Source organism: Moschus berezovskii, chromosome 1, assembly GCF_049115385.1.
Source record: "Moschus berezovskii isolate FMDL1 chromosome 1, NW_MosBer_1.0, whole genome shotgun sequence".
NCBI lineage: Eukaryota > Metazoa > Chordata > Mammalia > Artiodactyla > Moschidae > Moschus > Moschus berezovskii.
In genome coordinates this window covers 110,187,176-110,214,217 of record NC_142460.1, presented here as the reverse complement: position 1 = coordinate 110,214,217, position 27,042 = coordinate 110,187,176, and the positions used below count along the sequence as shown (strand labels likewise).

Genomic DNA, 27,042 nt, shown 5'->3' with positions numbered 1-27,042 from the left:
TTACAATACCAAGTAAGACTTGGTCTTGGCTTTTAGTTTGCTTACATTCTACTAGGGCTTATGGGTAAGAAAATAGATTTTTGTACTATGTGTACAGTAGTGCTATGTGTATATGTGCTTGGTCGCTCAGTTGTGTCCGACTCTGTGTGACCCCATGGACTGTAACCCCCCAGGCTCCTCTGTCCATGGAATTTCCCAGGCAAGAATACTGGAGTGAGTTTTCATTTCCTTCTCCAGGGGATCTTCCAGACCTGGGGATCGAACCTGTGTCTTCTGCATTGGCAGGTGAATTCTTCACCTACTGAGCAATTACGGGTGTACAGTAGCATTTATATTAAAAATCTCTATCCTGATTATCATTTTAAAGTTCAAACCAGTGCATTTTAATATTTTTTAAAACATATTTCTTAATTATTAGTCTTCTCTCTTTGTGTGTGTGTGCGTGATTTTTTTTTTTTTTAAGAAATGTTTCTCAAGAAATGTTGGGACGAAAGAACAAGTGGGCAGCAGCTCTTGGATTTTACATCAGTATGATTTAATACGTTGAATGACAGAGGCTTTCTAAATATGTTGCTTTTTCTTTTAACAAGAGCAGTGTTTTCATAATGAGTATGTCCTGATCCTTCTGTTTAATTCTTTCTTCTTTTTTTTCCAGTTGAAGGTAGAACTATAGTCTCAAAAGCTGACCTTGATTTTTCTTTTCTTTTATACAATTTATATGCCAGGAGGTGCTTGGCTTATCTGTGCTGTAACCTAACTCCCAAATGTTAGTATTTTAAATGTTATAAATATAGCAACTGCTAAAACAAAATCTATAATGTTTGATTTGTTTAATCACCTTTGCAGATTAGTATGTAAATTCTCTCATAATACTCTTGCATTTTGCTTTTAAAATGAAAACTTTACAAGGAATGGCTTCTCCCCTCCCACCTTAATCTCTTACAGTATATAAGAAGCTGTATAATGCTTGGGAGGATGCCCAATTTGATGCTGATGGCTAAAGAAAGCCTCTACTCTCAACTGCCAATGGACTGTTTTACAATGCCATCATATTCCAGACGCATCTCCACAGCTACGCCATATATGAATGGAGAAACATCTACAAAATCCCTTTGGGTTATAAATAGTGCACTCAGAATAAAAATTCTTTGTGCAACCTATGTGAATGTAAATATTCGAGACATTGACAAGGTAAGGTCAAGTGTTGCTGTTTATAATTGATATAAATTATTTTATATAAATCTTTTTTTTTAACTATATCATAATCTGTTGACCTGCTGTATGTTTTCAGTTGGCTAGAAAACATCTACCTTTATATAGTCCTTTCCTGTAATTCTAATAATTCTAATATCTGTAATTCTAAGCTCTTAAAACCAAACTTTTATAGAATTCATTTGGCAGGAAAACCTGACCTAATCTGAAGGAAGGTTTTTTATAGTTTTTATTTATCCCACTTAGTGTAAATATCCATATGTTTTGTTGTAGAAATATTAATAATTTCTCTATGAAGTGCTGCTCTAACTGCTAAGAGTACTAAGTAATATTTAGTATATGTACCAATTTATCATTCTGAAATTTGTAAAACTGAATTACATAACTGACCTGAAAATGGATTGTGGGCCTGTGTTGAAGGCAGCAACATATTGGTGAAAAATCTACATCATTTATTAATTTACTATATATGGGAAGAAAAAGAGAACAGAAAAGCTACATCTGAACAAAAACTTTTAGTTGATTCTCTCATTCATATGGGTTAAATTGTTTTGATCATGTACTCCGGGAGTTGGTGATGGATAGGGAGGCCTGGCGTGCTGTGATTCATGGGGTCGCGGAGAGTCGGACACGACTGAGCGACTGAACTGAACTGAATATTGGTCTTGTCTAGTATGTATGTGTGCATGTGTGTATGTGTATACACATAACTTTTTTTCCCTTTAGATTTATGTTCGAACAGGTATCTACCATGGAGGAGAACCCTTATGTGATAATGTGAACACTCAGAGAGTACCTTGTTCCAATCCCAGGTAAGGAAGTATATGAATTTATATTTTCAGAAGTCATATTAGTGTTTAACAGTATAATAAATAAAAGTAGCATATTTTACATTATTAGTTTTATGCAAGTCATATATAATTCCCAGACATTTAATATAGAATATAAGGATATTCCATCAAATAAGTATCCTCATTCTGGGATCACTTTATTTATTTTCTCTAAAATGTTACTGGAACAGTTTTTCTGATTCTCTCTTTCGTTGTGTCGAGGAGAAAACAGAATGTGGTTACAGTTTTGTGCTGATGATTCCTTACAGTAGATCTAAAAACCTTGCATTTTATTCCTTTTTAAACTCCATTTCCATTAAGAAGTGAGAGTTGGCAAATAACTTGAGAGCTGTACTACTCTGAGGCAGTTTCCTTTACAACACTCCCAAGAATACATGTTTATGACATTCAAGTAAAGAATCTTTGGGAACAAACCAATTTCTTAGTGGGAGGGGGAGTTACTGGAAATGTTTAAAAATGATTACTACCTAGATAAAATGAAGAAATAAAAAAGGTAGTATAATTCAGCAACTTTCCATCTTGCCATTTCTTGGCCTTTCTTTATAGAATCACTTGGGAATAAAAGTTTATCCCTGAATATAGTAGTATTTTAAGAGAACTCAAATTGGTTTTAAATGTTAAAGTAGACTTTTTAGACTAGCAGGAGGGCTAACTAATGGATCTTCCAGAAGTAAGTTTCATAATGAATTCAGACTGAGTTCTAGAAAAGTCAGGAATAAGTTCTGGTCTTGTAATGTAATTGCTAGAGGTGCCACCCTTCTAGACCATAGGTAGAGTTCAGAGAGATGGTATCCTTCTCTACCAGGAAGAAGGAATATAATTGCCATTCTACCTGAACCATTATAGGTCAGAAAGCACATCATTCAGGTTAGAAGTTACACTGTGGCAATAGACAACACCAGAATCTTTTAAAATTTTTGTTAGACCAACAAAAGTTTATTTCCCATTCGTACAGCATATCTGTCACAGGTTAAGTGGGTGCTTTTGCAAGGAGCATAAAAAACAATATTTGAGGAAATAATAGCCAGAAATTTCCAAATTTTGGTGAAAACTATAAAACCAACAACCTCAGGGGTTCAACAAACCCAAGGAAGGACCCCAAAATAATGTTAGATAGATTTATCCTAATTCTTTCAAGGAACAAAAATAAACAGACTTTAGAAAAGTAAAAGGTAAATTTATTTAATGATGTCAGATCAAAATGTCAAAATTTAATATATTAAGGTAACTATTTAGAAAGGATTTCTGTTTTATTATCTTTTCTTTAAGAATATCTATAAGGTAAAACCCCTACGGAAGTAGTATAAAGACTTAAGTAAATTTTTGAGCTTTTCTGTACTTAAAAATCAGAGATAAAAGTATATGAAGTTATTAGAAAGTTAGAATCTTAAAAATTCTTACTGAGATTAAATGATTTTTCCAAATCTGTGCTTTCTATATTCTAAATAAATTAGATACTTTATGATTTCCATATAAATGTTACCAGTTATCTCCCAAAATCAGAATAAATTTGGAATATATATATAACCATTGCTTAAAACTAAAGAACTTAATTGGATTGTGTGTGTTTGTGTGGACTTTAGAAGAAGAAAAGAACATGCTTTAGTTGGTTAGCACAGTACTGAACAACTATAATACATTAATGAGACATAGCTCTCTTAAAAAGTGCGTAGAAAATTTTTCATTAAGAGCAATTCAGAAGGTGTCAATGTCATAAAATGTACTAGGTACATTTGAGATACACCATCTAATTTTTCTTGAATTACTATGAACTTAACAAAGCTTACAGTATTTCTTTTCCCTGCATTTGTTGTTTGCTTTCTCTTTAGATTTCCTTCTAGCTGAGTTTCCCTATTTTAAATGTAAGTCTTCTCTGTATAAATGGACACTTGAGCTTTATGGCAAGCCACTCCAGTACTCTTGCCTAGAAAATCCCATGGATGGAGGCCTGGTAGGCTGCAGTCCCTGGGGTCGCTAAGGGTTGGACACGACTGAGCGACTTCACTTTCACTTTTCGCTTTCACACATTGGAGAAGGAAATGGCAACCCACTCCAGTGTTCTTGCCTGGAGAATCCCAGGGACAGGGCAGCCTGGTGGGCTGCCATCTATGGGGTCACACAGAGTCAGACACGACTGAAGTGACTTAGCAGCAGCAGCAGCAGTTACTATTCTAATTCCTTTATGTAATCTTATTTAATTTTCACAACAGCTGTATGAGAGTTGGTGCTGTTGTTAGTCCCATTTCACAGATGAGAAAACAGACAAAGCAAGGGTTACACATTTAGTAAAATAGTAGAAACAAGATTTTACTCCAGACAGTCTGACTTCTGAATTCATATTTTTAGCCATTAATATGTTTTTTAATTAAAAAAAAAAGGGCACATTGTAAATTTCAGTTTTCTAATAAAATTTACAAAAAATAAAAATTTAAAAATAAGAAAAATGTGTTCTCTTAAAATCAGAAAAAAAACCATATATTTAATATAATTAAAGGCCTGTTGATCTATTAGATAATTCTTTGCTCATAGGATTCTGAATTAAAAAAAAAAAGAACTACTTATTGTATTTGGTTCTTTATAAGTATATATACCAAATATAGATATAATTTCACATGTAACAACCAATAAGTTAAAGGGAACTTATGAAAATTTGAATAATTTTTATCACTTTTTGTAGTAACTTTTTTCCTCTCATTATGTCAAGTTTTATTACTTCCTGTGAAGTAGTTACTCTGAAATTTAAATACTTTCTCCTTATGTATCTTTTATTTATCTACTGACTTATTTAAATTAACAGGCTCTTCTGAGTGAAACTATATCATACATGAGTAATTAAATATAATTTTAATCATAATAGGAAATTAATTTTATCTTTCTGTTTTTTAGTTTTTTACTTTTTAGTTTCCTTTTTCTATTTCCATCTTCTATAAGTGAATTTGTTTTTTATTTTACCGAAGTACAGCACAAATGCATAAAATTATACAAATCATGATTGTATAGTTCAGTGAATTATCACAAAATGAATACCTATATAACTATCTGTATAACCACTATGCTGGTCAAGAATTAGAATATTTACCAGCATTCCAAAAACCCCTCCTCATACTCTTTCCCAATCCATTAATCTCTCCTCCGCAAAGGTAACTGTTCTAATGCTATTAGTTTTGGTTGTTTCTAAATTTTATATAAATGGACTCAAGGAGTTGATATTCTTTTGTTCCTAGCTTCTTACAGTCAATATTATGCTTATAAGATTTCATCTATATTGTAAATAACTAGTGTTCATTTCCATTGATATACAGTATGCCATTATATGATCATACTACCATTTATCTATTTACTCTTAGACATTTAGATTTTTTTTGAAGTTTGGAGATAACTGTATATAATTCTGTTAGCATTCTGTTCAGGATTTCATACATTTGTGTGGTTTTATGCCTAGAAATGGAGCCAAGTTATGGATCAGTTTTAGTAGATTATGGTTTCCAAATTGGTTGTACAAATTACACCTCCCCTAGCATGTATGAGGTTTCCTGTTAATATACACCCTTACCACCCCTTAGAATCATCAGTCTTTATCATTTTAGCCATTCTCTTTAATAGTGTTATTTTTTTATTTTTGCATTTTCTGGATGATAGATTATATTGACTACTCTTTCATGTCTAGATTAGCCATTTAGATTTGATCTTGTAAAATTTCTGTTCCACTCTGTCTCTGACCTGGTTTTCGTTTATCTTTCTATTAGTGATTTATAGGAATCATTTATATAGTCTGCATAAAGTCTTTTTTGGTAAATTCTTTTTTTCTTTAAAATTTTTCATAGGTGGAATGAATGGCTGAATTACGATATATACATTCCTGATCTTCCTCGTGCTGCTCGACTTTGCCTTTCCATTTGTTCTGTTAAAGGCCGAAAGGGTGCTAAAGAGGTAAAGTATCGAAAGAATAGTAATATTCACTCCTAAAAACCCCTAAATATACTGCTGATTGAATTTTTCAAGAAATGGATATTTTTTCCCTTACTTAAAAATTAATAAATCAAACATTTAAAAATAATATATTTATTTAAAGAAGAATAACTTAGTAGAGCTTCCAGAAATTATTTTATGATGAATATGTCCTCAGTTCATACTGATAAAACTTTTAATGTGCACAGTGACTACACATAAATATGTCTTACTTGCTTTGATTCATATTTCCCATTTATAATTTTAAAAATATGTGTATTTTCAAATGGGGAAAATGAAACTACACTTGGAAAAAAATTAACATGACTTGTTATAGATACGATTTAAAAGGCAGTTGTTGAATTCTCCTTTCTGGCAAAGAAAATTATTTTGAAATGCGTTTTGTAATTTAATCTACAGAATAGTGAACATTTTTCTATTTCTTAAGGAACATTGTCCATTGGCCTGGGGAAATATAAACTTGTTTGATTACACAGATACTCTAGTATCTGGAAAAATGGCTTTGAATCTTTGGCCAGTACCTCATGGACTAGAAGATTTGCTGAACCCTATTGGTGTTACTGGATCAAACCCAAATAAAGTAAGCTTTTTATTATCATAAATTAGATTTTTTTTTTCTTTTTTGTGTGTGTAATAGGCAAGTATAATATGTATACTAACTTTTGTTCCATTTCTCAGGAAACTCCATGTTTAGAGTTGGAGTTTGACTGGTTCAGCAGTGTGGTAAAGTTTCCAGATATGTCAGTGATTGAAGAACATGCCAATTGGTCTGTATCCCGTGAAGCAGGATTTAGTTATTCGCATGCAGGACTGGTAAGGCAAATCACAGAGTTTTCCTTAAGTATCAGTCATAATCAGTGTATTTGCATACTTACTTTTACTCTTTGAATGGAAAACGTTTAATATGTTTTAGTTACACTGGCATCAATATTACAGGCTCTAGAACAGTATTGCAATAGAATAAAATTCTGTATGCTAATATTTTTTCTGCAGTCTGCTGCTTAGTTTAGCCTGCCTCATTTAACAAATATTTTATTTAATACTGACTACACATATATATTTACTATATAATAGGTTGTTGTTCAGTCAACCAACCATGTCCAACTCTTTGTGACTCCATAGACTGCAGCATGCCAGGTCTCTCTGTCCCTCACCTTCTCCTGAAGCTTATCCAAGTTCAAGTCCCTTGCACTGGTGATGCTGTCCAGCCATCTTATCCTCTGATGCCCTCTTCTCCTTCTGCTCTCAATCTTTCCCATCATCAGGGATTTTTCCAATTAGTCGAATCTTCACATCAGGTGACCAAAATGGTAGAGCTTCATCTTCAGCATCAGTCCTTCCAATGAGTTTTCAGGGTTGATTTCTGTAAGATTGACTGGTTTGATCACCTTGCTGTCCAAGGGACTCTCAGGAGTCGTTTCCAGCACCACAGTTTGAAGACATAATTCTTTGGTGCTCTACCTTCTTTACGGTCCAGCTCTCACAACGGTACATGACCGCTAGGAAACCATAGCCTTGACTAGATGGAACTTTGTCGGCAGAGTGATGTGTCCGCTTTCCAACACACTGTCTAAGTTTATCATAACTTTTCTTCCAGGAGCAAGCATCTTAGTTTCATGGCTGCAGTCACCATCTGCAGTGATTTTGGAGCCCCAAAAAATAATGTCTGTCACTGTTTCCATTGTTGCCCCATCTATTTGTCATGAAGTGATGGGACCAGATGCCATGATCTTAGTTTTCTGAATGTTGAGCTTTAAGCCAACTTTTTCACTCTCCTCTTTCACTTTTATCAAGACGTTCTTTAGTTCTTCTTCACTTTCTGCAATAAGGGTGGTGTCATCTGCAGATCTGAGGTTATTGATATTTCTCCCGGCAATCTTGATTCCAGCTTGTGCTTCATCCAGCCCAGTGTTTCTCATGATATACTCTGCATGTAAGTTAAATAAGCAGGGTGACAATATACTTGGTGATGTACTCCTTTCCCTATTTGGAACCAGTCTGTTATTCCATGTCCAGTTCTTCTGTTGCTTCCTGACCTGCATACAAATTTCTCAAGAGGCAGGTCACGTGGTCTGTTATTCCCATCTCTTGAAGAATTTTCCACAGTTTGTTGTGATCCACACAGTCAAAGGCTTTGGCGTAGTCAATAAAGCAGAAGTAGATGTTTTCTGGAACTCTTGCTTTTTCAATGATCCAACAGATGTTGGCAATTTGATCTCTGGTTCCTCTGTCTTTTCTAAATCCAGCTTGAACATCTGTAAGTTCACAGTTCACGTACTGTTGAAGCCTGACTTGGAGAATTTTGAGCATTACTTTGCTAGTATGTGAGATGAGTGCAATTGTGTGGTAGTTTGAGCATTTTTGGCATTGCCTTTCTTTGGGATTGGAATGAAAACAGACCTTTTCCAGTCCTGTGACCACTGCTGAGTTTTCCAAATTTGCTGGCATATTGAGTCCAGCACTTTCACAGCATCATCTTTCAGGATTTGAAATAGCTCAACTGGAATTCCATCACCTCCACTAGCTTTGTTCGTAGTGATGCTTGCTAAGACCCACTTACTTCACATTCCAGGATGTCTGGCTTTAGGTGAGTGATCACACCATCATGATTATCTGGGTCGTGAAGATCTTTTATGTGTAGTTCTTCTGTGTGTTCTTGCCATCTCTTCTTAATATCTTCTGCTTCTGTTAGGTCCATACCATTTCTGTCCTTTATTGTGCCCGTCTTTGCATGAAATGTTCCCTTGGTATCTCTAATTTTCTTGAAGAGATCTCTAGTCTTTCCTGTTCTGTTGTTTTCCTCTGTTTCTTTGCACTGATCACTGAGGAAAGCTTTCTTATCTCTCCTTGCTATTCTTTGGAACTCTGCATTCAAATGGGTATATCTTTCCTTTTCTCCTTTGCCTTTTGCTTCTCTTCTTTTCACAGCTGTTTGTAAGGCCATCGCATCCACTAGTTTTATTGACCGCAGTGCTTCATCAGGTCCATTTGACTTCACACTTCAGAATGTCTGGCTATGGGTAACAGATCACACCATTGTAGTTATCCGGTTCATTAAGATCTTTCTTGTACAATTCTTCCATGTATTCTTTCCATCTGTACTTGATCTTGACACATTAGGTACCAGGTAATAAAGCTGTGACCTGAAGAGACCTCTACTGTTTGTACAGTGTGCTGGCGAAAATAGGCCTGAGACTGGTAAAAGCGGAGATATAAGATTACAAATTATGCTGAGTGCCATGAAGTAAATAATAGTGTGTCAAGAATGACGAACTGTTTGGGGAGAAATGATAGGGTATCTTGGGTGCAGGAGAGACCTCTCTGGGATAATAACTTTGAACTTGAAACCAAGGTGTATGTGTGTTGTTAACTGGGCCTGGAAGCAGAGGAAATAGCATATCACAATTTTATGCTGGACTTTCCTGGTTGTTCAGTGGTAAAGCACTCAAATGCCAATGTAGGAGATGCAGGTTCGATCTCTGTGTTGGGAAGCTCCCTGGAGAAAGAAATGGCAACTCACTTCAGTTTTCTTGCCTAGGAAATCCCATGGACAAAGGAGCCTGGTGGGCTTAACAATTAAACAACAACAACATAGTCTATGCTAGAAAACAGTATGTATAAAATGGAGTTTAAATATTGATCTGTTTGCCTGATCTTGGCTGTAGTTTTAGAACCACAGTGTAACTGGGTTCAAGGATTGTAAACTCTCCCTTATTTTTCAAGGCAAAAGTGTCAGTACTGAGAGAAGAGAGTATTTTTGTTCTTTGCTGTCTCTTTTCCTAGGTTCCTAATTTGTCACCTTTTTCTTTGGCCTAATTATAGATAGACCATTCGATGTGGGTCCTGAAACATGCCTGCCCCCAGTAGTAGTGCACCCAGGGGCAGTCTGGAATCTTACACTTAGAAACTTTATTAGTTTAACTTTATTATTAATAGTTGTGTCCTCAGTAAGGAGTTTACCAAACTTTTGTAAACGGAATAATAATAGTGATAGTAATCTTCCTGCCTGTGTACTTTCAAAACTATGTACAAAATGTTTTTTTAAGTAGAAATTAATTTAAAATCATTTCTGAATTCTGTCATTTATTAAAAGTACAATTAGCTTTAAAAAAGGGATTCTCTTGCTTGAAAAACGTATCCACTACTTTGTACATTTAATTCCTTGTTATATTTAACATGTATTAAGTGCTTACTATGTACTAAATGCCATTACAATTACTTTTCACATACTACCTTGTTTAATCTAAAAAGTAGTCTCAATGAGGGTAGGTGCTATTTTAACTCCTATTTTACCAGAAAAGAAAAGGTTTAAGCAGTTTAAATAAGTTATCCAGTGTCACTGTTACATAAGTATTAAGTCTTTTACTCTTAACCATTCTAACTTGGATAAACAGGATAATAACCTTGATTCCTTAATTTTGAAATTAAGCATTTCTGTAAAATGTCCATAACTCTATCCAATTAGTTATACCTATAAATTAACTGAATTACCAGAATTAGGTCACATACTTCAAAACTCATTTATTTCCTATTTTATTCATATTTTAGTCATTGAACTCAGTTTGCCACAGCCCATTTTAGTTTTTGAGTTTCCTTTTTGAGCAGTTCTAAGTTTTTTAAGGATTGATATTTTATGACATTTTCTTCCTAGAAGAATTTTTTATTTCAAAGAAAAACTGTTATTTTTTGTAATAGATTAAAACTGATTATCTTTAAATTACCATTGGATCTATTGAAAACTTTCATAAATCTAAGATACAACAATGGGATTCTTCGTTTTCTTGTATCTTAAGACATTTTACTATTTAATCATCATTCATTAATTAATTCCAACTATGATAAAAAAAAGACTAATATAATATGGAAATATAGGAGGATAGAATAACTAGAAGGATGATACAGTAGTGAGGTAAATCATCACTTTTATATCGTCCTTCAGTCTTATTGCAATGCTCAATGTTTTCCATCATCTTTCCAGATGTATAAAGAAGTCTGCAAACACCATCTTTGTAGTTTTTTGTTATGTTAGTTTTTAGGCTTTCACTGAACACTGTTAATGATTTAGAATTTTTCCCTTTCCACTCACAGTGACAAAGAAAAGAAAACTTGACAGAGAAAAATATTTCACAAGTATTAAATCAGAGTATGAATGCAAAGAAATGGATAATAGTGCTTTAAAGCACAGTTTCTGAACCTTAACACTGATGACATTTGGGGCCAAAAATTCCTTTGGAACTGTCCTATTCATTACAGGATGTGTAGCAGCATCCTTGGCCTCTACACACTAGATGCCAGTAATATCATCACCATAGCGTGTAACAATCAAAAATGTGTCCCTACACTATCAATGGTTCCTGGGAGGTATAGATGGGACGAAATCACCCCAGTTGAGAACCACTACTCCAGACTTAAATAATGATGTTAAAATTGATCATATTAAGTGAAACATCAGATGACACTATCTTAGATGAATGACTAACGCAAGTTAGTCATTCTACAAGAATGACTTTATCACGCAATATGTCTTAGTAAGAACCTGGACCACAAAAAAAAAATAAAAAATAAACCTGGACACCACATCTTTTCCAGTATTCTTTTTAACTTTTATGATGTTGTGCACCGAAATTTACTTTGTAAGTGGCTAAATGCTACAGACAGTTGTGTATAAAAATAACTGGAAGGAAAAAAGTAGTGTAGAAAAGTTTTAACTCCTTGGATTGATTATTCTGATTGATATCTGTAAGTATAAAAAATAGAAATGTTTTGCACTTCTGAAGCAAAGAAGATGGTTATCCTCTCTTCAACAAAATTATGAGTCATCAAAGTTTTCAAAAGTATTGTATTTTGAAAATGCAAGTATGAGAAGAAAAACCAAAAGTAATAATAAGCTAGAACTTAGGAGATATGTATTTGAAATCTGGAATGAGTATTCACAAGATGGATATGTTTCAGGCTCACACAGGACAGTTGATTAACAAGTTTGTTGCATTCAATATATGTTGCCCATTTTGGATTATAAATTTGGTTTTACTATGTTTAAATTCTTATTAAGATGTCTGTTAAATTGTGTTTACCATTTTTTATTCTTCTCTATATTATTTTATGTTAAAAACAAAAATAAGTAAAAGAATTCAGAGTCCATTGGAACCCAAATGATTAATGTTAATTACTTCTTTTTCTGATGAGTTGAGGGTTAAGTATTCACTCTTTTTCCTGGACTATTACAGTAGCTTCCTACCTGGTCTCCCACTTATCCCAGAGCAGCCAGAATAATAAAATTATAAAAGATAAATCAAGTATTAATAACAGTATTCATCCTGTAACTTTCACTAAAAGTAAAATCCAAACTTTTTACCCTGACCTGCAAATTGTACATGCTGTGACTATGACTTCTGTCAGTCTTCTCCCTCATCTACTGGACTTCAGATGCACTGATCTTCACCAAACTCTCTCTGTCTGTGGGGCACTTTGACTGTTTCCTTCATCTGCGGTAATCTTTCCCTGGTCTTAGTGTGGATGGTTCCCTCTTGCCATTTGGATCACAAATTAATATGTTCTCAGAGGCCATTTCTGAACACTCAGTCTAAAGCAACCACCCCGTCCTTCTCTGTCACATCACTCACAGCATCTGTCTTTGTTGACTCTCCAATAGCTTTATTTGTTCATTTAATTTTCCATTATAATAGAGTCTCTGTTAATACAGGGTGTTTTTACTATTTTCTGAGCCCAGCAGTAAGAATAGGACCAAATTACACAATACATGTATTAAAGATTTATTGAGCGAATATGTGCCAGTAACATTTTGTTATGCTCTTGGATAAATTTACAATATTTAAACATATAAAAACCAGGGGCTCCCCTGGTGGTTCAGATGATAAAAGAATCTCCCTGCAGTGCAGGAGACAAGACCTGGCTTTAATCCCTGGGGTCAGGAAGGTTCCCTGGAGAAACAAATGGCTACCTACTCCAGTATTCTTGCCTGGGGAATTCTGTGGACAGATGAGCCTGGAAGGCTACAGTCCACAGGATCCAAAGAGTCAGACACAACTGAGTGACTGACACTTTGAGTTTTTAAATAAAAACCAAGTAGCATGGATGTCTGCTTTCATCTTTAGCCATTAGGAAAAAGTATAACTCATCCTAAATGGCATGTGGTTTTCATCATATATTAATGTGTTCATAGTTATTCATTGTGTGGTTAATATCTTTGTATTTAAAGGGAATTAATACATTACTCAGAATCTTGGAATTACACCAAAAGTTATGGTATTTTCATTTTAGTTTCCAAAGTTCAGCGTGCAGTATTTTAAAGTGGGTTGTTGTGTTTGTTTGGTTTTTTTCCTGTTTTCCCCTTATTTTTACTTTTGAAATTGGAAAGCCTTGCAGTGATTATAAGGATATATTTAGGCAAGGGTTATGAAAGAATTTAAACTAGTTCTCACCTATCCCTGAAAATAAAGTCTTATAATGAGAATAAACTTTTTCAACAGTTAATAATCAATGTAAAATTTATTGAAAGTCAATCCTTTTTTGCAGATCACTCATAAATTGAGGGAGAGGGTTAGGAAATATGACCAAAAAATTATATATTACTTTATTTTACAGAGTAACAGGCTAGCTAGAGACAATGAATTAAGAGAAAATGATAAAGAACAGCTCCGAGCAATTTGTACACGAGATCCTCTATCTGAAATCACTGAGCAAGAGAAAGATTTTCTGTGGAGCCACAGGTAAGTGTTAAGATAGAGTCTGTCTGTCTTCTATTTCACAAGAAAGAACTGACTTTGGCTTGATCTTGCCATGTTTCTGCCATTACCTATTAGAGGTAAATAAAGCATAAATAAATAAAGCATAATTTACATGATTTTTTATTATAAGCATTATCCTTTTTTAAACTATGGATGTAGATCAGTATTTCTAGAAAATCATGATTCATTGGTACTAAGCTTGCAGATTGAAGGCTTTTTTAAAATTCTAAATCCTTAACATGACTTTTTCTTAGATTTGGTTTTTTGGTTTTGTTTTCAAATAAAATTTAAGATCCACCCCTCAAAAAAATACCTGTAGTTTTAGACCCATTTAATTGTGATTCAGTTGGCCTGGATATTTTCCATTTTTAAGAGTTCCTTCCATTTTTCATATTTTCTTATGCTTCCTGAAAGAAACAATGTAACGCCCTATTTTTACTTTTGAAGAAATTACCCTACAGCTTGGTATGTGTACACTGGTTTATTTAAATAAAGTTGCAGTGCATTTCTGCATAAAGTCCATTTAAATATAAGTTTTGTCCACTGACTACAGTAGAAGTAGGAACTCTTCCCATGGTTCATGATTAATAATAGAAACTATGTAAAGAATGTTACAAGTTCATAATTTTTCCTGAGTAGTTGTCCTCCATTTGGATTTTCCTTTTGTCTTCCATGCCATTTATAACTGTCTCTAAATATATATAGGTGCGGCTATAGTGTTAAACAAAGATTTGTTTTGATTTTAAGGAAGGCTAGTCATGGTAAGAAATTTTAAAAATGTTTGGAACTTCTTAGAGATTGCATAGTTGAAAATTTAGACATTTAGGTCTTTTGGATAACATGTAAGAATGTTTTTTATTTTGTTTTGTCTTTTCCACATAGACACTATTGTGTAACTATCCCTGAAATTCTACCCAAATTGCTTCTGTCTGTTAAATGGAACTCTAGAGATGAAGTAGCTCAGGTAAATGCATGTTTGAAATTACTGAATAACTGTTGCACAAATTTGGTATGTCGTTCAAATTGTTTTCTCTCAGAAAATCTGCACAAGTGTAAAAGATGAAATAGACTGTGTTTTAAATTAATTAATAATGATAATACAGATGGTCCTCAACTTACCATAGTTCAACTTAAGATTTTTTGACTTTACAGTAGTGAGAAAGTGATATGCATTCAGTGGAAACTGTTTCAAATTTTGTATTTTGATCTTTCCTCAGGTTAGCAATATGTGGTAAAATAGTCTCTCCTGATACAGGGCAGCAGTAGTGAGCCACAGCTTCAGTCAGCCAGGTGATCATGAGGGTAAACAACCAGTATCCTTACAACTAGTCTGTGCCCATACAGCCGTTATAAAATAGGCTTTGTGTTAGATGGTTTTGCCCCACTGTGGGTTAATATAAGTGTTCTGAGAATGTTTAAGGTAGTCTGAGTTAAGCTATGATGTTCAGTAGATTATATACTAAATGCGTTGAGCTATTTTCAACATATGATAAGCTTATCAAGGCATAAGCCCATTGTAAGTCAAGGAAGATCTGTGTAGTAAAGAAAAATACCGTTTATATAACTTTCACTGATAAAATTAATTAGAATTAAACATTTTAAGCACTGAATTCATAAGAGGGGCTTTTATCTAATTTTACAATGAGAAATTAAGACAGTGTCTTAGAGGGTTCATTCACAACTATTTTTGCTTTTTAAATATAATTTATTATCTCACTCATACACAGATGTACTGCTTGGTAAAAGATTGGCCTCCAATCAAGCCTGAACAGGCTATGGAGCTTCTGGACTGCAATTACCCAGATCCTATGGTTCGAGGTTTTGCTGTTCGGTGCTTAGAAAAGTATTTAACAGATGACAAACTTTCTCAGTACCTAATTCAGCTAGTACAGGTAAAATAATGTAAAAGAGAAAAATAATGTTTTATTTTAAATCCATGCAATTTCCAAAAAATGCTGTATTAGCTGGTTTTATACTTTTGTAAAAATCAGTTTTCTTATCAGGAGTATCTATTTTCTTCCTAAAAAATGTTTTCTTTAAATTCAGCCATGAAGAAACTTACACTGATTGATGTGGCTTTGTTTTTAAGTATGTTTGTTTTTACTGACATAGGTACTCAAATATGAACAGTATTTGGATAACCTGCTTGTGAGATTTTTACTCAAAAAAGCGTTAACTAATCAAAGGATCGGTCACTTTTTCTTTTGGCATTTAAAGTAAGTCAAATTATTTTTCCATTTAATTCATATATAAATATTACTTGTATTCTAATGTATAATGTATACATGTATTAATGTATACTTCTGTTTTACTTATCTACTATTGTTTTTGTTTGTCTAGAAGAGTTTTCCATCCTGAAAGTATATTGTACCAGTGAACTTTCTCAGCTTTTTCTCTTTAACATTAAGCAGTAAAATTAAAACTAAATTTTATACAGGAATGAGAGCTGAAATATTTTTAAAGACTTTGATTCTACTTTAAGAAAAGTAAAATTTGCTAGGTCTAGATTAATGTTGCAATTGATTTCATTGTATGTGTGGATTAAGATATTCCTTCAGTTCAGTTCAGTCGCTCAGTCGTGTTCGACTCTTTGTGACCCCATGAATCACAGCATTCCAGGCCTCCCGGTCCATCACCAACTCCCGGAGTTCACTCAAACTCATGTCCATCGAGTTGGTGATGCCATCCAGCCATCTCATTCTCTGTCGTCCCCTTCTCCTCCCACCCCCAACCCCTCCCAGCGTCAGAGTCTTTTCCAGTGTGTCAGCTTGTCGCGTGAGGTGGCCAAAGTATTGGAGTTTCAGTTAGCATCAGTCCTTCCAATGAACACCCAGGACTGATCTCCTTTAGAATGAACTGGTTGGATCTCCTTGCAGTCTAAGGGACTCTCAAGAGTCTTCTCCAACACCACAGTTCGAAAGCATCAATTCTTCGGCAGTCAGCTTTCTTCACAGTCCAACTCTCACATCCATACATGACCACTGGATATTCCTTAACCCCCCAAAAAAATCTTCCCTTGGAATTCAGAACAATAATGATGAAACCTTACTAGAAAATAAGATAATTAAGAACAAAAATATTTTGCAGAATTGTTATATCTAATATACAAAGTTAGAGGTCATAAACCATGCATGTTTTTATAAATTCAGAAACAGATTTATAATTAACATGGTTTTTTTTTGAATCTGGAAGCTAGGTTTAAAATAAATTCAGGCTCAGTACAGAAAAGGGACATATATGTCAGAAGAGTCAAGGAGTGCTCACTGAGCTTTTCATTCCCTCCCTGTTTATTATTTTTCTGCCTGATTTCCTTTTTTCATGTTTATATATTTTGTGCTAAGACAAGTAAATGAAAGGTAGTTGAAATAAACCTAAAATTCTAGATTTTTAAAAATTTATATTTTCAGGAACTACCTGAAACTCTTTGTTTTGTTCCTAAATGATAGGTTTTATAATTAGTTAGTATGATTATATTAGTTAATATGATTATAACATATTTTGAATTTAGAAAATGGGTTTTCTTATTTTCCTACAAAAGGTTCTGTGTATACTCATTTACAATTCTCTTTCTCCCTCCCTCCCTTCCTCTCTTGCTCTCTCGTTGCTTGCACTGGTCTTTTAGGTCTGAGATGCACAATAAAACTGTCAGTCAGAGGTTTGGCCTGCTTTTGGAGTCCTATTGCCGTGCATGTGGGATGTATCTGAAGCACCTTAATAGGCAAGTTGAGGCTATGGAAAAGCTCATTAACTTGACTGACATTCTCAAACAAGAGAAGAAGGATGAAACACAAAAGGTATGTGACTTTAGTGTGTTGTTGAGACTCCTTCATTGCAGTGGAGCAGGGTTATTTGAGAGCCCATTATATATGCCTTAGAATTAGGCAGTTTAAGATTTTGATCCAAGCAATGTCATGTTAGACACATTATTTAGTCTCTTGAGATTAGTTTTCCTCATCTATAAAATGGGACTAATACTTTCTCATAGGGTTGATGTGAAAATTAAATCAAACCAGATACACAAAGTACCTATCACAGTCTGTAGAACATGGAATGTACCCAGTAAATATTAGTTCCTTCCTCTTTACATTCCTTTCTCTTTTATATAGCCCTTTTTAATATTCTTTTCCATTATGGTTTATCACAACATACTGAATATAGTTCCCCATGCAATACATTAGGACCTTGTTGTTTAGCCGTAAGTATTGAAATTGATTTTTCCTTACTCTGTGTCATTTCTTTTCTATTAGTAATGACCCTGAAAATGAGTGAAAAGAAATTTAGTTTCTGTATTTCTAAGTTTAAAATGGACTCAGTCACACAGTGAATAGTTCACACATTCAAGTCATCTGCAATCTAACTTAGTGTAACTTAGTTACATAAGATGTAAAGGTTTTTCATGACCTTTTCCTCCTCCTTATCCATTATTCAGTCCCAACACGTCTACGGTAAAAAGTGAAATTATTCTTCACTTCTAGTGAAATGAAAAAAAGAAAATTACAGTTTATTAGGCGGTCCCCAAAGGACAATGTAAATTAGTAGGAGTGAATAAGTTTTTTCAACGTCATCACTAATATTGCTTGAAAAGAAACAACTTTAAAAGAAAGTTCAGTTCAGTCGCTCAGTCATGTCCGACTCATTGCGACCATGTATTAATCTAAAGATCAGTATGTAACTGAGTTGATTTTATTGAAATTATAGTATGTAAGTTCAAATATAGGTTATTAGAAAATAATTGTACTGCTTCTGCTGCTGGAATTGTGAGAGAGGAAATTAGACTGCTTTGAAGTAATAAAATTTATTATATTGTAACTAAGGTAAGAAAACAGAAATTACATATTAAATTTGTAAATTTAAATGTTTCTTCTAAATTGAAGTTTTCATATGATTGGTTGGCTGTGATACAGTAGACTAAAGAAGTGATTTTAAAAGGATGTTTCTTTCCAGCTATGTACTAGAACTTAGTAGCTTGAGACTTTTCCCAACAATCCCCTAGACCTTCTTTACTGAACAAAGAATGTGGTGTTTTCTGAAAAGCTTAAAAGTCAGACTTAAGCTAAGCTAACATGATGTCTCCATAGTTTTTCCTCTAGAAGAAAGATCTGCAAACTTTTTCTTAAAAAGTCAGATAGTAAATATTTTAGACTTGGCAGGCCACATAGTCTGTTTTAACTACTCAACTCTGCTATTCTAGTGTAAAAGCAACTATCAAAGTGAATAGATGTGACTGTGTTCCAATGCAGTTTGACTTAGAAAAACCGGCAGCTGACTTACAAGCCATAGTTGACCGTGCTTTGATCTAGAGCGAAAACATAGCCTCTGTCAGGATACAGTACATTCTTACAGGAAGGTACACAGTACTGTAACTCTCACCTCTCTGCCTGAGTTGTGCTGCTCTGTGTTATAGAATGTTAATAGAGACCCTTCTAGTTAGAATGCAGCCAGTCCAAGATATGGAATCAAAAATTACACACTAACGAGGTTCCAATGGGTAAAAGATACTAGCAATTAGTTTTACCTTTTATCAAGTCAATTTCTAACCATGAATATGCTTATCTATCAGGTACAGATGAAGTTTTTAGTTGAGCAAATGCGGCGACCAGATTTCATGGATGCTCTTCAGGGCTTTCTGTCTCCTCTAAACCCTGCTCATCAGCTGGGAAATCTCAGGTAAGGAACTTTATAGGCAGTTTTATTGATGTGTTTAAACACATACTTTCTCTGGAGAAAATCTTGAAAAAAGTAAAAATGTCCATAATAATTGTATTCAATAACATATGCATCTCTTTCCTTTACCTACCCTGCAAAACAAGAGTAATAATATTTTCTTAAGTTTGGAACTGCATTTATTCAGAATGAGTTTTTACTGCTTTAACGATAGAATTAAAACTTTCTATGGCCAGAATTTGTGATATCAGTGGATAAGAAACAGAATGTAATATCTGTAAAACTACAGATATATACCTTTATTTGTAGAAAATTCATATTCTATGTAGAAGAAATTTTTAAGCTTTTTGTTATGTATTTTTTCTTTAAATGCCCTTAGAAATTATTTCATACGTAAAACTGAGGAGAAAGTTTAAAATTGCTATAACAGTTCAAAATGCTATACAGTATATGAATTTTGAAATAAATTGAGACTATAAAGAATAACAAAGCTAAGGTGCCGAGTAAAATTTTCAACTCTGTTAAAGGCTTGAAGAGTGTCGAATTATGTCTTCTGCAAAAAGGCCACTGTGGTTGAATTGGGAGAACCCAGACATCATGTCAGAATTGCTCTTTCAGAACAATGAGATCATCTTTAAAAATGGGGATGGTAAGAGTATTAATGGACTTCTGATACATGAACTTAGCTATATTTTTATACACAGGATATTTATGAATCATGAAGATTATTGAAAGCCATTTAAGGAATATGCATGTGGTAAAATATGTGATATTAAGCAGATGTCTTAACCTTTAGAATATGTATTTCTTGAAATGAAAAGATGTATTCGGTTTAGAATCAGAAGGGCTGAAAATCATTTTGCTTAAATGTATATCCATTCACTCCATAAATCTTTGACATGCTAGGCCCTGAGGTGGTAAGAATACACAAAACGGAATCCATGCCTTCTTAAGAGTTTATAGTCTAGCAGGGAAAGAGAGACGTTGAACAAATAACTACAGAAACAAAACTACAACCTGATAGATATAGTCTGCTAAGGAGTCATAAAAGAAGGTCCTAATTCATTTGGAGAATAGGCTGTGGGAGGATATATTTTTATATTCTAAACAAATGTATCATAGATGGGTTTTCATTAGGAAATGACCTTTCAGCCCTGAATTCTGTTAATCCAAATATTTTAATATAAACATGTTCAAATTTAAGGATTCATAAAAATAAGTAATTTATATATTTTAATTTTTTTGTGAAATACATGCCCACTTATCCTACATTGTTACACAGATGTGTTTATGCATATACTTTAGAAATGGGTTAAAAACTCAGATTATTGCTTCCTTACAGATTGTTTTGAAGAGCAAAGATAATTCTATATATTTTCTATTTAAAAACATTGTGATGATGTGATAATCAAATTTGTGCTTGTGGCATTAAGTGGTGCTGTACATATTATTTGAATTTCAGATTTACGGCAAGATATGCTAACCCTTCAGATTATTCGCATTATGGAAAATATCTGGCAAAATCAAGGTCTTGATCTTCGGTAGGTAACCAATAAGGCGACATGTATGTTGAAAGTTATCCTGAAAAAGTAAACCATTAGTAAATATTAATTGTAAGCTATATTAATTAGAAAGAATATAGTCATGTATCTATAAATAATGTACAGAGTAATAACTAACACTAGTTGAGTGCACTGTGGTGCTTTGTATTTGTCCTCTCTTCCTCAGCTCAGAATGGCTAATGAGATTCAGCTAGGTTAGAAGAACTGTCTCTGATAAACTGGTAAAGACTCTGCAGTTGCCTCCAGATTGTCACTAACAGTCTTCCCTTGGTATCTGCAGTGGATTGATTCCCAGACGCCTGCTGATTCCAGAGTCCATAGATGCTCAAGTCCCTATATAAAATAGCATAGTATTTGCATAAAAGCTACACACATCCTCCTGTATACTTTGTCATCTCTAGATTATTTACAATACCTAGTATTAAAGCTGTGTAAATAGTTGCCTGTATGCAACAAATTCAAGTTCTGCTTTTTGGAACTTTCGGGATTTTTTTTTTCACAAATATTTTTCATCTGCAGTTCACTGAAGCCAAGTATCCAGAACCCACAGTTGTGCAGGGCCAATTGTATTTAGAAACAGGGCATAGGAGACATGAGACACAAAAGGCCCCAATTTTCATTCAGAAGTTAAGAATTTAAGTTTCTTTCATGATATTAGTTTCCTAATTCTAAAACTTTATAAACTCTCTAATCTTGAGTCAAATTGCAAATTATTGACTGTGCAAAAAAGCATCTGAAGTTAAGCTAGCTATATTATTGAAAAGTAAGATGGATCTTTGGAAAGTTGTTATGTCTTTTAACTTAAGTAAATTTAAATTTAAAGTTTAATTTTTTAATAATAAGCCTTATAGGATTATGTAACCCTTTAGAAAATCCTTATTGGATTATGTAACCCATAATGTAACTATGAGCATGTTCAATAATAAAATAAGGAAAAATGAGTACCACCTTAAGGAATTCCTGTATTTACCAGAACAGATAGAAGGAAAGATCACAGAAGAAAAATGATCGAAAGGGTAGGAAGACCAGAGTAAGTGATTCACAGATCCCAGAAGAGGGTAGAGAGTTACAGTTTATAGTATCAGTTGCTTCAGGAGTTTAAGAACATAAGGACTATGAAAAAGACTTTGGATTTGATGATTCATGGTTAGTTTTAAGAAGAGTCAGTAAAATGGTAGGCACCAAAATTAGGCTACAAGGAATTAAGTGAGAAAGTGAAAATAAATTTAAACTATTACTCTTTTAGGAATTTAAGAAGTAAAGATGGAAAGTAGCCTATGAGAACAACAAAGCAAGAAAAACCATACTTTAGTACTTATGTGCCAGTTGGCACATTAAATACTTTTTTCATTGTCTCTGTAAATCCTCACATCTCTGTGCTTGAGACTGCTGCTGCTAAGTCACTTCAGTCGTGTCCAACTCTGTGCGACCCCATAGACGGCAGCCCACCACCTCCCCCCGTCCCTGGGATTCTCCAGGCAAGAACACTGGAGTGGGTTGCCATTTCCTTTTATATTCTGTGTGGTGAATGGGAAGTATCCCTAAAGCACTTGTGCTTCACACCAAAGTATGCTTACGTCAAGGAAAAAAGCATTGGTTGGTTATTTGAGCTGTGAGCTAAACTAACTGCTTTTATCCTGTAACATCATTTTGACTTAAAGAACAACTAATAAACAGAATGTGGTTATTCAGACATGGATGTTTGGCAGACATTTTCTTGAGTGTGAAAAGTATTAGACTCTTCAGAGAGAACAACTGACAGCGTTTATTGTCAAGGATCAAATTTGAGCTTTCAAGCAAAAATTAGAATTTTGAGAACCTTGTATCTATTGCTGTGAGCTTCCCCCAAATTAAAGATTTTTCTGATGAGATCAGTGACAATGTTAGCAACTGTGACTTTTTTTCAGTTGATATAATGAAAAAAAGTACCATAATTTGAAACATCTCCATACCTGAGTGAACTAATATCTTCCAAATGACCAATGTAGGATATTATTAAGTCATGTATGGGTAAAAGTTCCATTCAGAGGCAAGATGAACAAATGGGTGGGTCTTCATGTAACAGAGTATGAAAAGTTTACTGATTTGGTTTCACTTTCCATACTGCAACCTGAGAAACTATCTCTTATCAAGTTTTGGAACAGTGTAAAAGAAAAATATGTACAATTATCTGAAAAGGCTATACTACAATACTCCTTTTTCCAACTACATACCTGTGTGAGGCCAGATTTTCTTCATATGCTTCAGTTAAAACTTTGCATAAGATTGAATACAAAAGCATACAGGAGAAGCCAGCTGGGTGCTATTAAGCCAGACATTAACGAAATTTGAAAAAATGAGAAACAATATCACTCTTCAAAGGGCTTTTTGTTTGTTTTGGTTTTTAAGGTTTTTCTTTTGTAAAAGATAGTATTTTTATGTAAAGAAATGTAATTACTTTAGATGAATTATATTGAAATTTTTAAATTTTAATTTCTAGTGTCAGTAGATATAACCCACAAAAGTAAAAGCTCTTTGGTATCCTTGATGATTTTTAAAAGTTTAAAGGAGTCTTGAAACTTAAAAACTTAAGAACTGATACCTTAAGGTATCATTTAGATGTCCATTAAACATCTTTAAGTTCACCCATATTTTTAAAGTCATAAATGTTTATAAACTTTGAGTTGCCACAGTGAACTTCATGCTTTTCTCAAATACGGTTAAATACTTTCACAGTTGAAGGTTATAATAAATGATGGCAGATAATTTGAGGATTTTTCTAGAAATGTTTGTCATTCTGTAATAAAAGAAAATTAAAACTAGATTAAAGGAGTAAGGGTCCCACTTGACAAATTTGCACATAGAATATTCCTTTATTAGCCCATTAAAATACTTGCTGTTTTGGGGAGCACACTTCTGTTTGCTAGATGGAATGCCACTTGATTCATGAATCTCCTAATGAAGCCAATTAGATCTTCACATTAAAAAAATAAATATTTGCTGTTTTAAAATCTCATCAACTAATTGCAAATGTCTTGATCCTTTTTCAGAATGTTACCTTATGGATGTCTGTCAATTGGTGATTGTGTGGGACTTATTGAGGTGGTGAGAAATTCCCACACTATAATGCAGATTCAGTGTAAAGGAGGCCTGAAAGGTGCACTGCAGTTCAATAGCCACACGCTCCATCAGTGGCTCAAAGACAAGAACAAGGGAGAAATGTGAGTTTATTATCCTTTTCTTCTATGTTAATCTAAGTTTTTGATAGATAAGTTTTTTAATGGTTGTATATATTTCAAGTTAGACCAGAAGAAAAAATTGTATTTACTTTGGAAAAAGATATGTTCAGCCTTTGAAATGTTTGAGGTTACTGCATTTAAATGATCAGAATTGCTTATAATTTGGTGAAATCCAAGAATCTAAAGTCTGTTTTAATGCTTATTCTTTTTTTAGAAGTTAATGTTAAATTAACATTAAATTAATAAAAATTAAAATGAAAAATTTTACTCCCAATTCTTTGTTAAAACGATTCAAAAATTTTATTTTAATGACACGCTAAGTATTTTTTCACTATAAGAATTATGCTTTGGTCAGAGAATATCTAGAAGTTTTCTTAGAAACCTTTGATAATTTCAGAATCCTAAAGTTCATCAGACTTTTGAACATAATTACTTTCTTCCCCTAATGTCAGTGATTGTTTTCATTGTTTTAATACAGACTTCACTGGAGACTCTGACCATGTTTTCCCAGTTTGGACTGGATCATTCTGTACTGTCATACTAATGCATGCTTATTTCTCTGTAGATATGATGCAGCCATCGATCTGTTTACACGATCATGTGCTGGATATTGTGTTGCCACCTTCATTTTGGGAATTGGAGATCGTCACAATAGTAATATCATGGTTAAAGATGATGGACAAGTAATAGCTTCCTCTTTTTAAATATGTTGACATTCTTAAATTTACTAATTTGGGACATTGTATTTCTACATTTGTCAAACTAACATAATTTCTTATTTTTGAAAGCTGTTTCATATAGATTTTGGACACTTTTTGGATCACAAGAAGAAAAAATTTGGTTATAAACGAGAGCGCGTGCCATTTGTTTTGACACAAGATTTCTTAATAGTGATTAGTAAAGGAGCCCAGGAATGCACAAAGACAAGAGAATTTGAGAGGTAAGCTGAGGAAATCAAAAGCACAAGCTAAAGAATTCTTGCTAATATGCAATTGTTATTTTTCAAGCAGTTTAAAATAATTGTTAACATTGTAGCATAAACTGAATATTTCATGTGTTTATTGTGTAATGCTGTGAAGGAAATGGAAAGAAAAAACAGTTTAACTTATTGAATTCAGTTCAGTTCAGTTCAGTTCAGTCACTCAGTCGTGTCCGACTCTCCGCGACCCCATGAATCACAGCACGCCAGGCCTCCCTGTCCATCACCAACTCCCGGAGTACACTCAAACTCATGTCCACAGAGTCGGTGATGCCATCCAGCCATCTCATTCTCCGTCGTCCCCTTCTCCTCCCGCCCCCAACCTTTCCCAGCATCAGAGTCTTTTCCAATGAGTCAACTCGTCGCATGAGGTGGCCAAAGTATTGCAGTTTCAGCTTTAGCATCAGTCCCTCCAATGAACATCCAGGATTGATCTCCTTTAGAATGGACTGGTTGGATCTCCTATTGAATTAGTTAAGGCCTAAAAAGGAAGTGATCTTTAAACTTCTTCGTACAGTAAAAGTTTTTCTTTACTGCTGTTTAAAAATTGGAGTCCACCTTCTCTGTATTAACAAATCATGTATAGTGTGCTGCATACAATACTTTTTAGTCATACAGTGTGAGGAATTCAGTCAGCCATGAATACCATGTTTGTTCATAATTTTCTTACCACCTTATGGAGTATCATTAGTCTATCTGAAAACCTTAATGTACTTTTAAAAACCTTTTATAAAATTCTCTTTTATGTATAGCTCAGTCCTGGCCCTAACCTAACCCTAAAGGCTTTAGTATAGACCATTTCATACATTTAATAAATCCTTATTCTTTTCCTAATGTGCCAGGCATTATTTCTGGGGTTGATGACAGCAATAAACAAACTCCTTATGGACTCATAGAGTTCACATTCTAGTGTCAGGTCAGAGAATAGAAAGTGTTGGTAAGAGGAATAGGGAGAAGAATGCTATATGTTACAGTTTTGTCTAAGAAGGCCTCTATAACTATGTGACATTTGAGCAGAGACCTGAAGGTATTAACAGGATTTACTCCATACTGACCAAACTGTTCTTATTACTTGTAGGTTTCAGGAGATGTGTTACAAGGCTTATCTAGCTATTCGGCAGCATGCCAATCTCTTCATAAATCTTTTCTCAATGATGCTTGGCTCTGGAATGCCAGAACTACAATCTTTTGATGATATTGCATACATTCGAAAGACCCTAGCTTTAGATAAAACTGAGCAAGAGGCTTTGGAATATTTCATGAAACAGATGAATGATGCACATCATGGTGGCTGGACAACAAAAATGGATTGGATCTTCCACACAATTAAGCAGCATGCTTTGAACTGAAATGATAACTAAGAAACTAAAAGCTCAGTATCTGGATTCTATACTGCACTGTTAATAACTGTCAACAGGCAAAGACTGATTGCATAGGAATTGCACAATCCATGAACAGCATTAGAATTTACAGCAAGAACAGAAATAAAGTACTATATAATTTAAATAATGTAAACACAAACAGGGTTTGATAGCACTAAACTAGTTCATTTCAAAATTAAGCTTTAGAATTATGCGCAATTTCATGTTATGCCTTAAGTCCAAAAAGGTAAACTTTAAAGATTGTTTGTATCTTTTTTTAAAAAACAAACAAAAAAAAACCACAAAAACCCAAAATATATAGAAATGATGGAGAAGGAAAAAGGATGATGTTCTCTTTTTGTCTTGCAAATGTTTTCTGTTTTGAAATGTGAACACAACAGAATCTATTATTGCATTAGGTCCAAGTAAACTGGAGTTTGATGTTAAATTACTTTAAGATTGGAAAATAATGAAAATT

The 27,042-nt window shown here is 33.8% G+C and overlaps 1 protein-coding gene across 4 annotated transcripts in view; it reads left to right on the top strand.

Annotated features, from left to right (window-relative positions):
• PIK3CA (phosphatidylinositol-4,5-bisphosphate 3-kinase catalytic subunit alpha) overlaps positions 1-26,838 on the top strand; it is an 87,261-nt gene extending 60,423 nt beyond the window's left edge. For all 4 annotated transcript variants that reach the window (XM_088838925.1, XM_088838928.1, XM_088838930.1 and 1 more), the window contains 17 exons: positions 946-1,191; positions 1,939-2,024; positions 5,888-5,993; positions 6,460-6,612; positions 6,711-6,845; positions 13,638-13,762; positions 14,663-14,744; positions 15,508-15,672; positions 15,893-15,996; positions 17,403-17,574; positions 19,341-19,447; positions 19,972-20,093; positions 20,907-20,985; positions 24,036-24,206; positions 24,790-24,907; positions 25,013-25,164; positions 26,282-26,838. In XM_088838925.1, coding sequence (XP_088695051.1) covers positions 946-1,191; positions 1,939-2,024; positions 5,888-5,993; positions 6,460-6,612; positions 6,711-6,845; positions 13,638-13,762; positions 14,663-14,744; positions 15,508-15,672; positions 15,893-15,996; positions 17,403-17,574; positions 19,341-19,447; positions 19,972-20,093; positions 20,907-20,985; positions 24,036-24,206; positions 24,790-24,907; positions 25,013-25,164; positions 26,282-26,552 — 2,394 coding nt within the window. In that variant the 3' untranslated portion in view covers positions 26,553-26,838. The remainder of the gene's footprint in view (positions 1-945; positions 1,192-1,938; positions 2,025-5,887; positions 5,994-6,459; positions 6,613-6,710; positions 6,846-13,637; positions 13,763-14,662; positions 14,745-15,507; positions 15,673-15,892; positions 15,997-17,402; positions 17,575-19,340; positions 19,448-19,971; positions 20,094-20,906; positions 20,986-24,035; positions 24,207-24,789; positions 24,908-25,012; positions 25,165-26,281) is intronic.
• Positions 26,839-27,042: the final 204 nt, after the last annotated feature.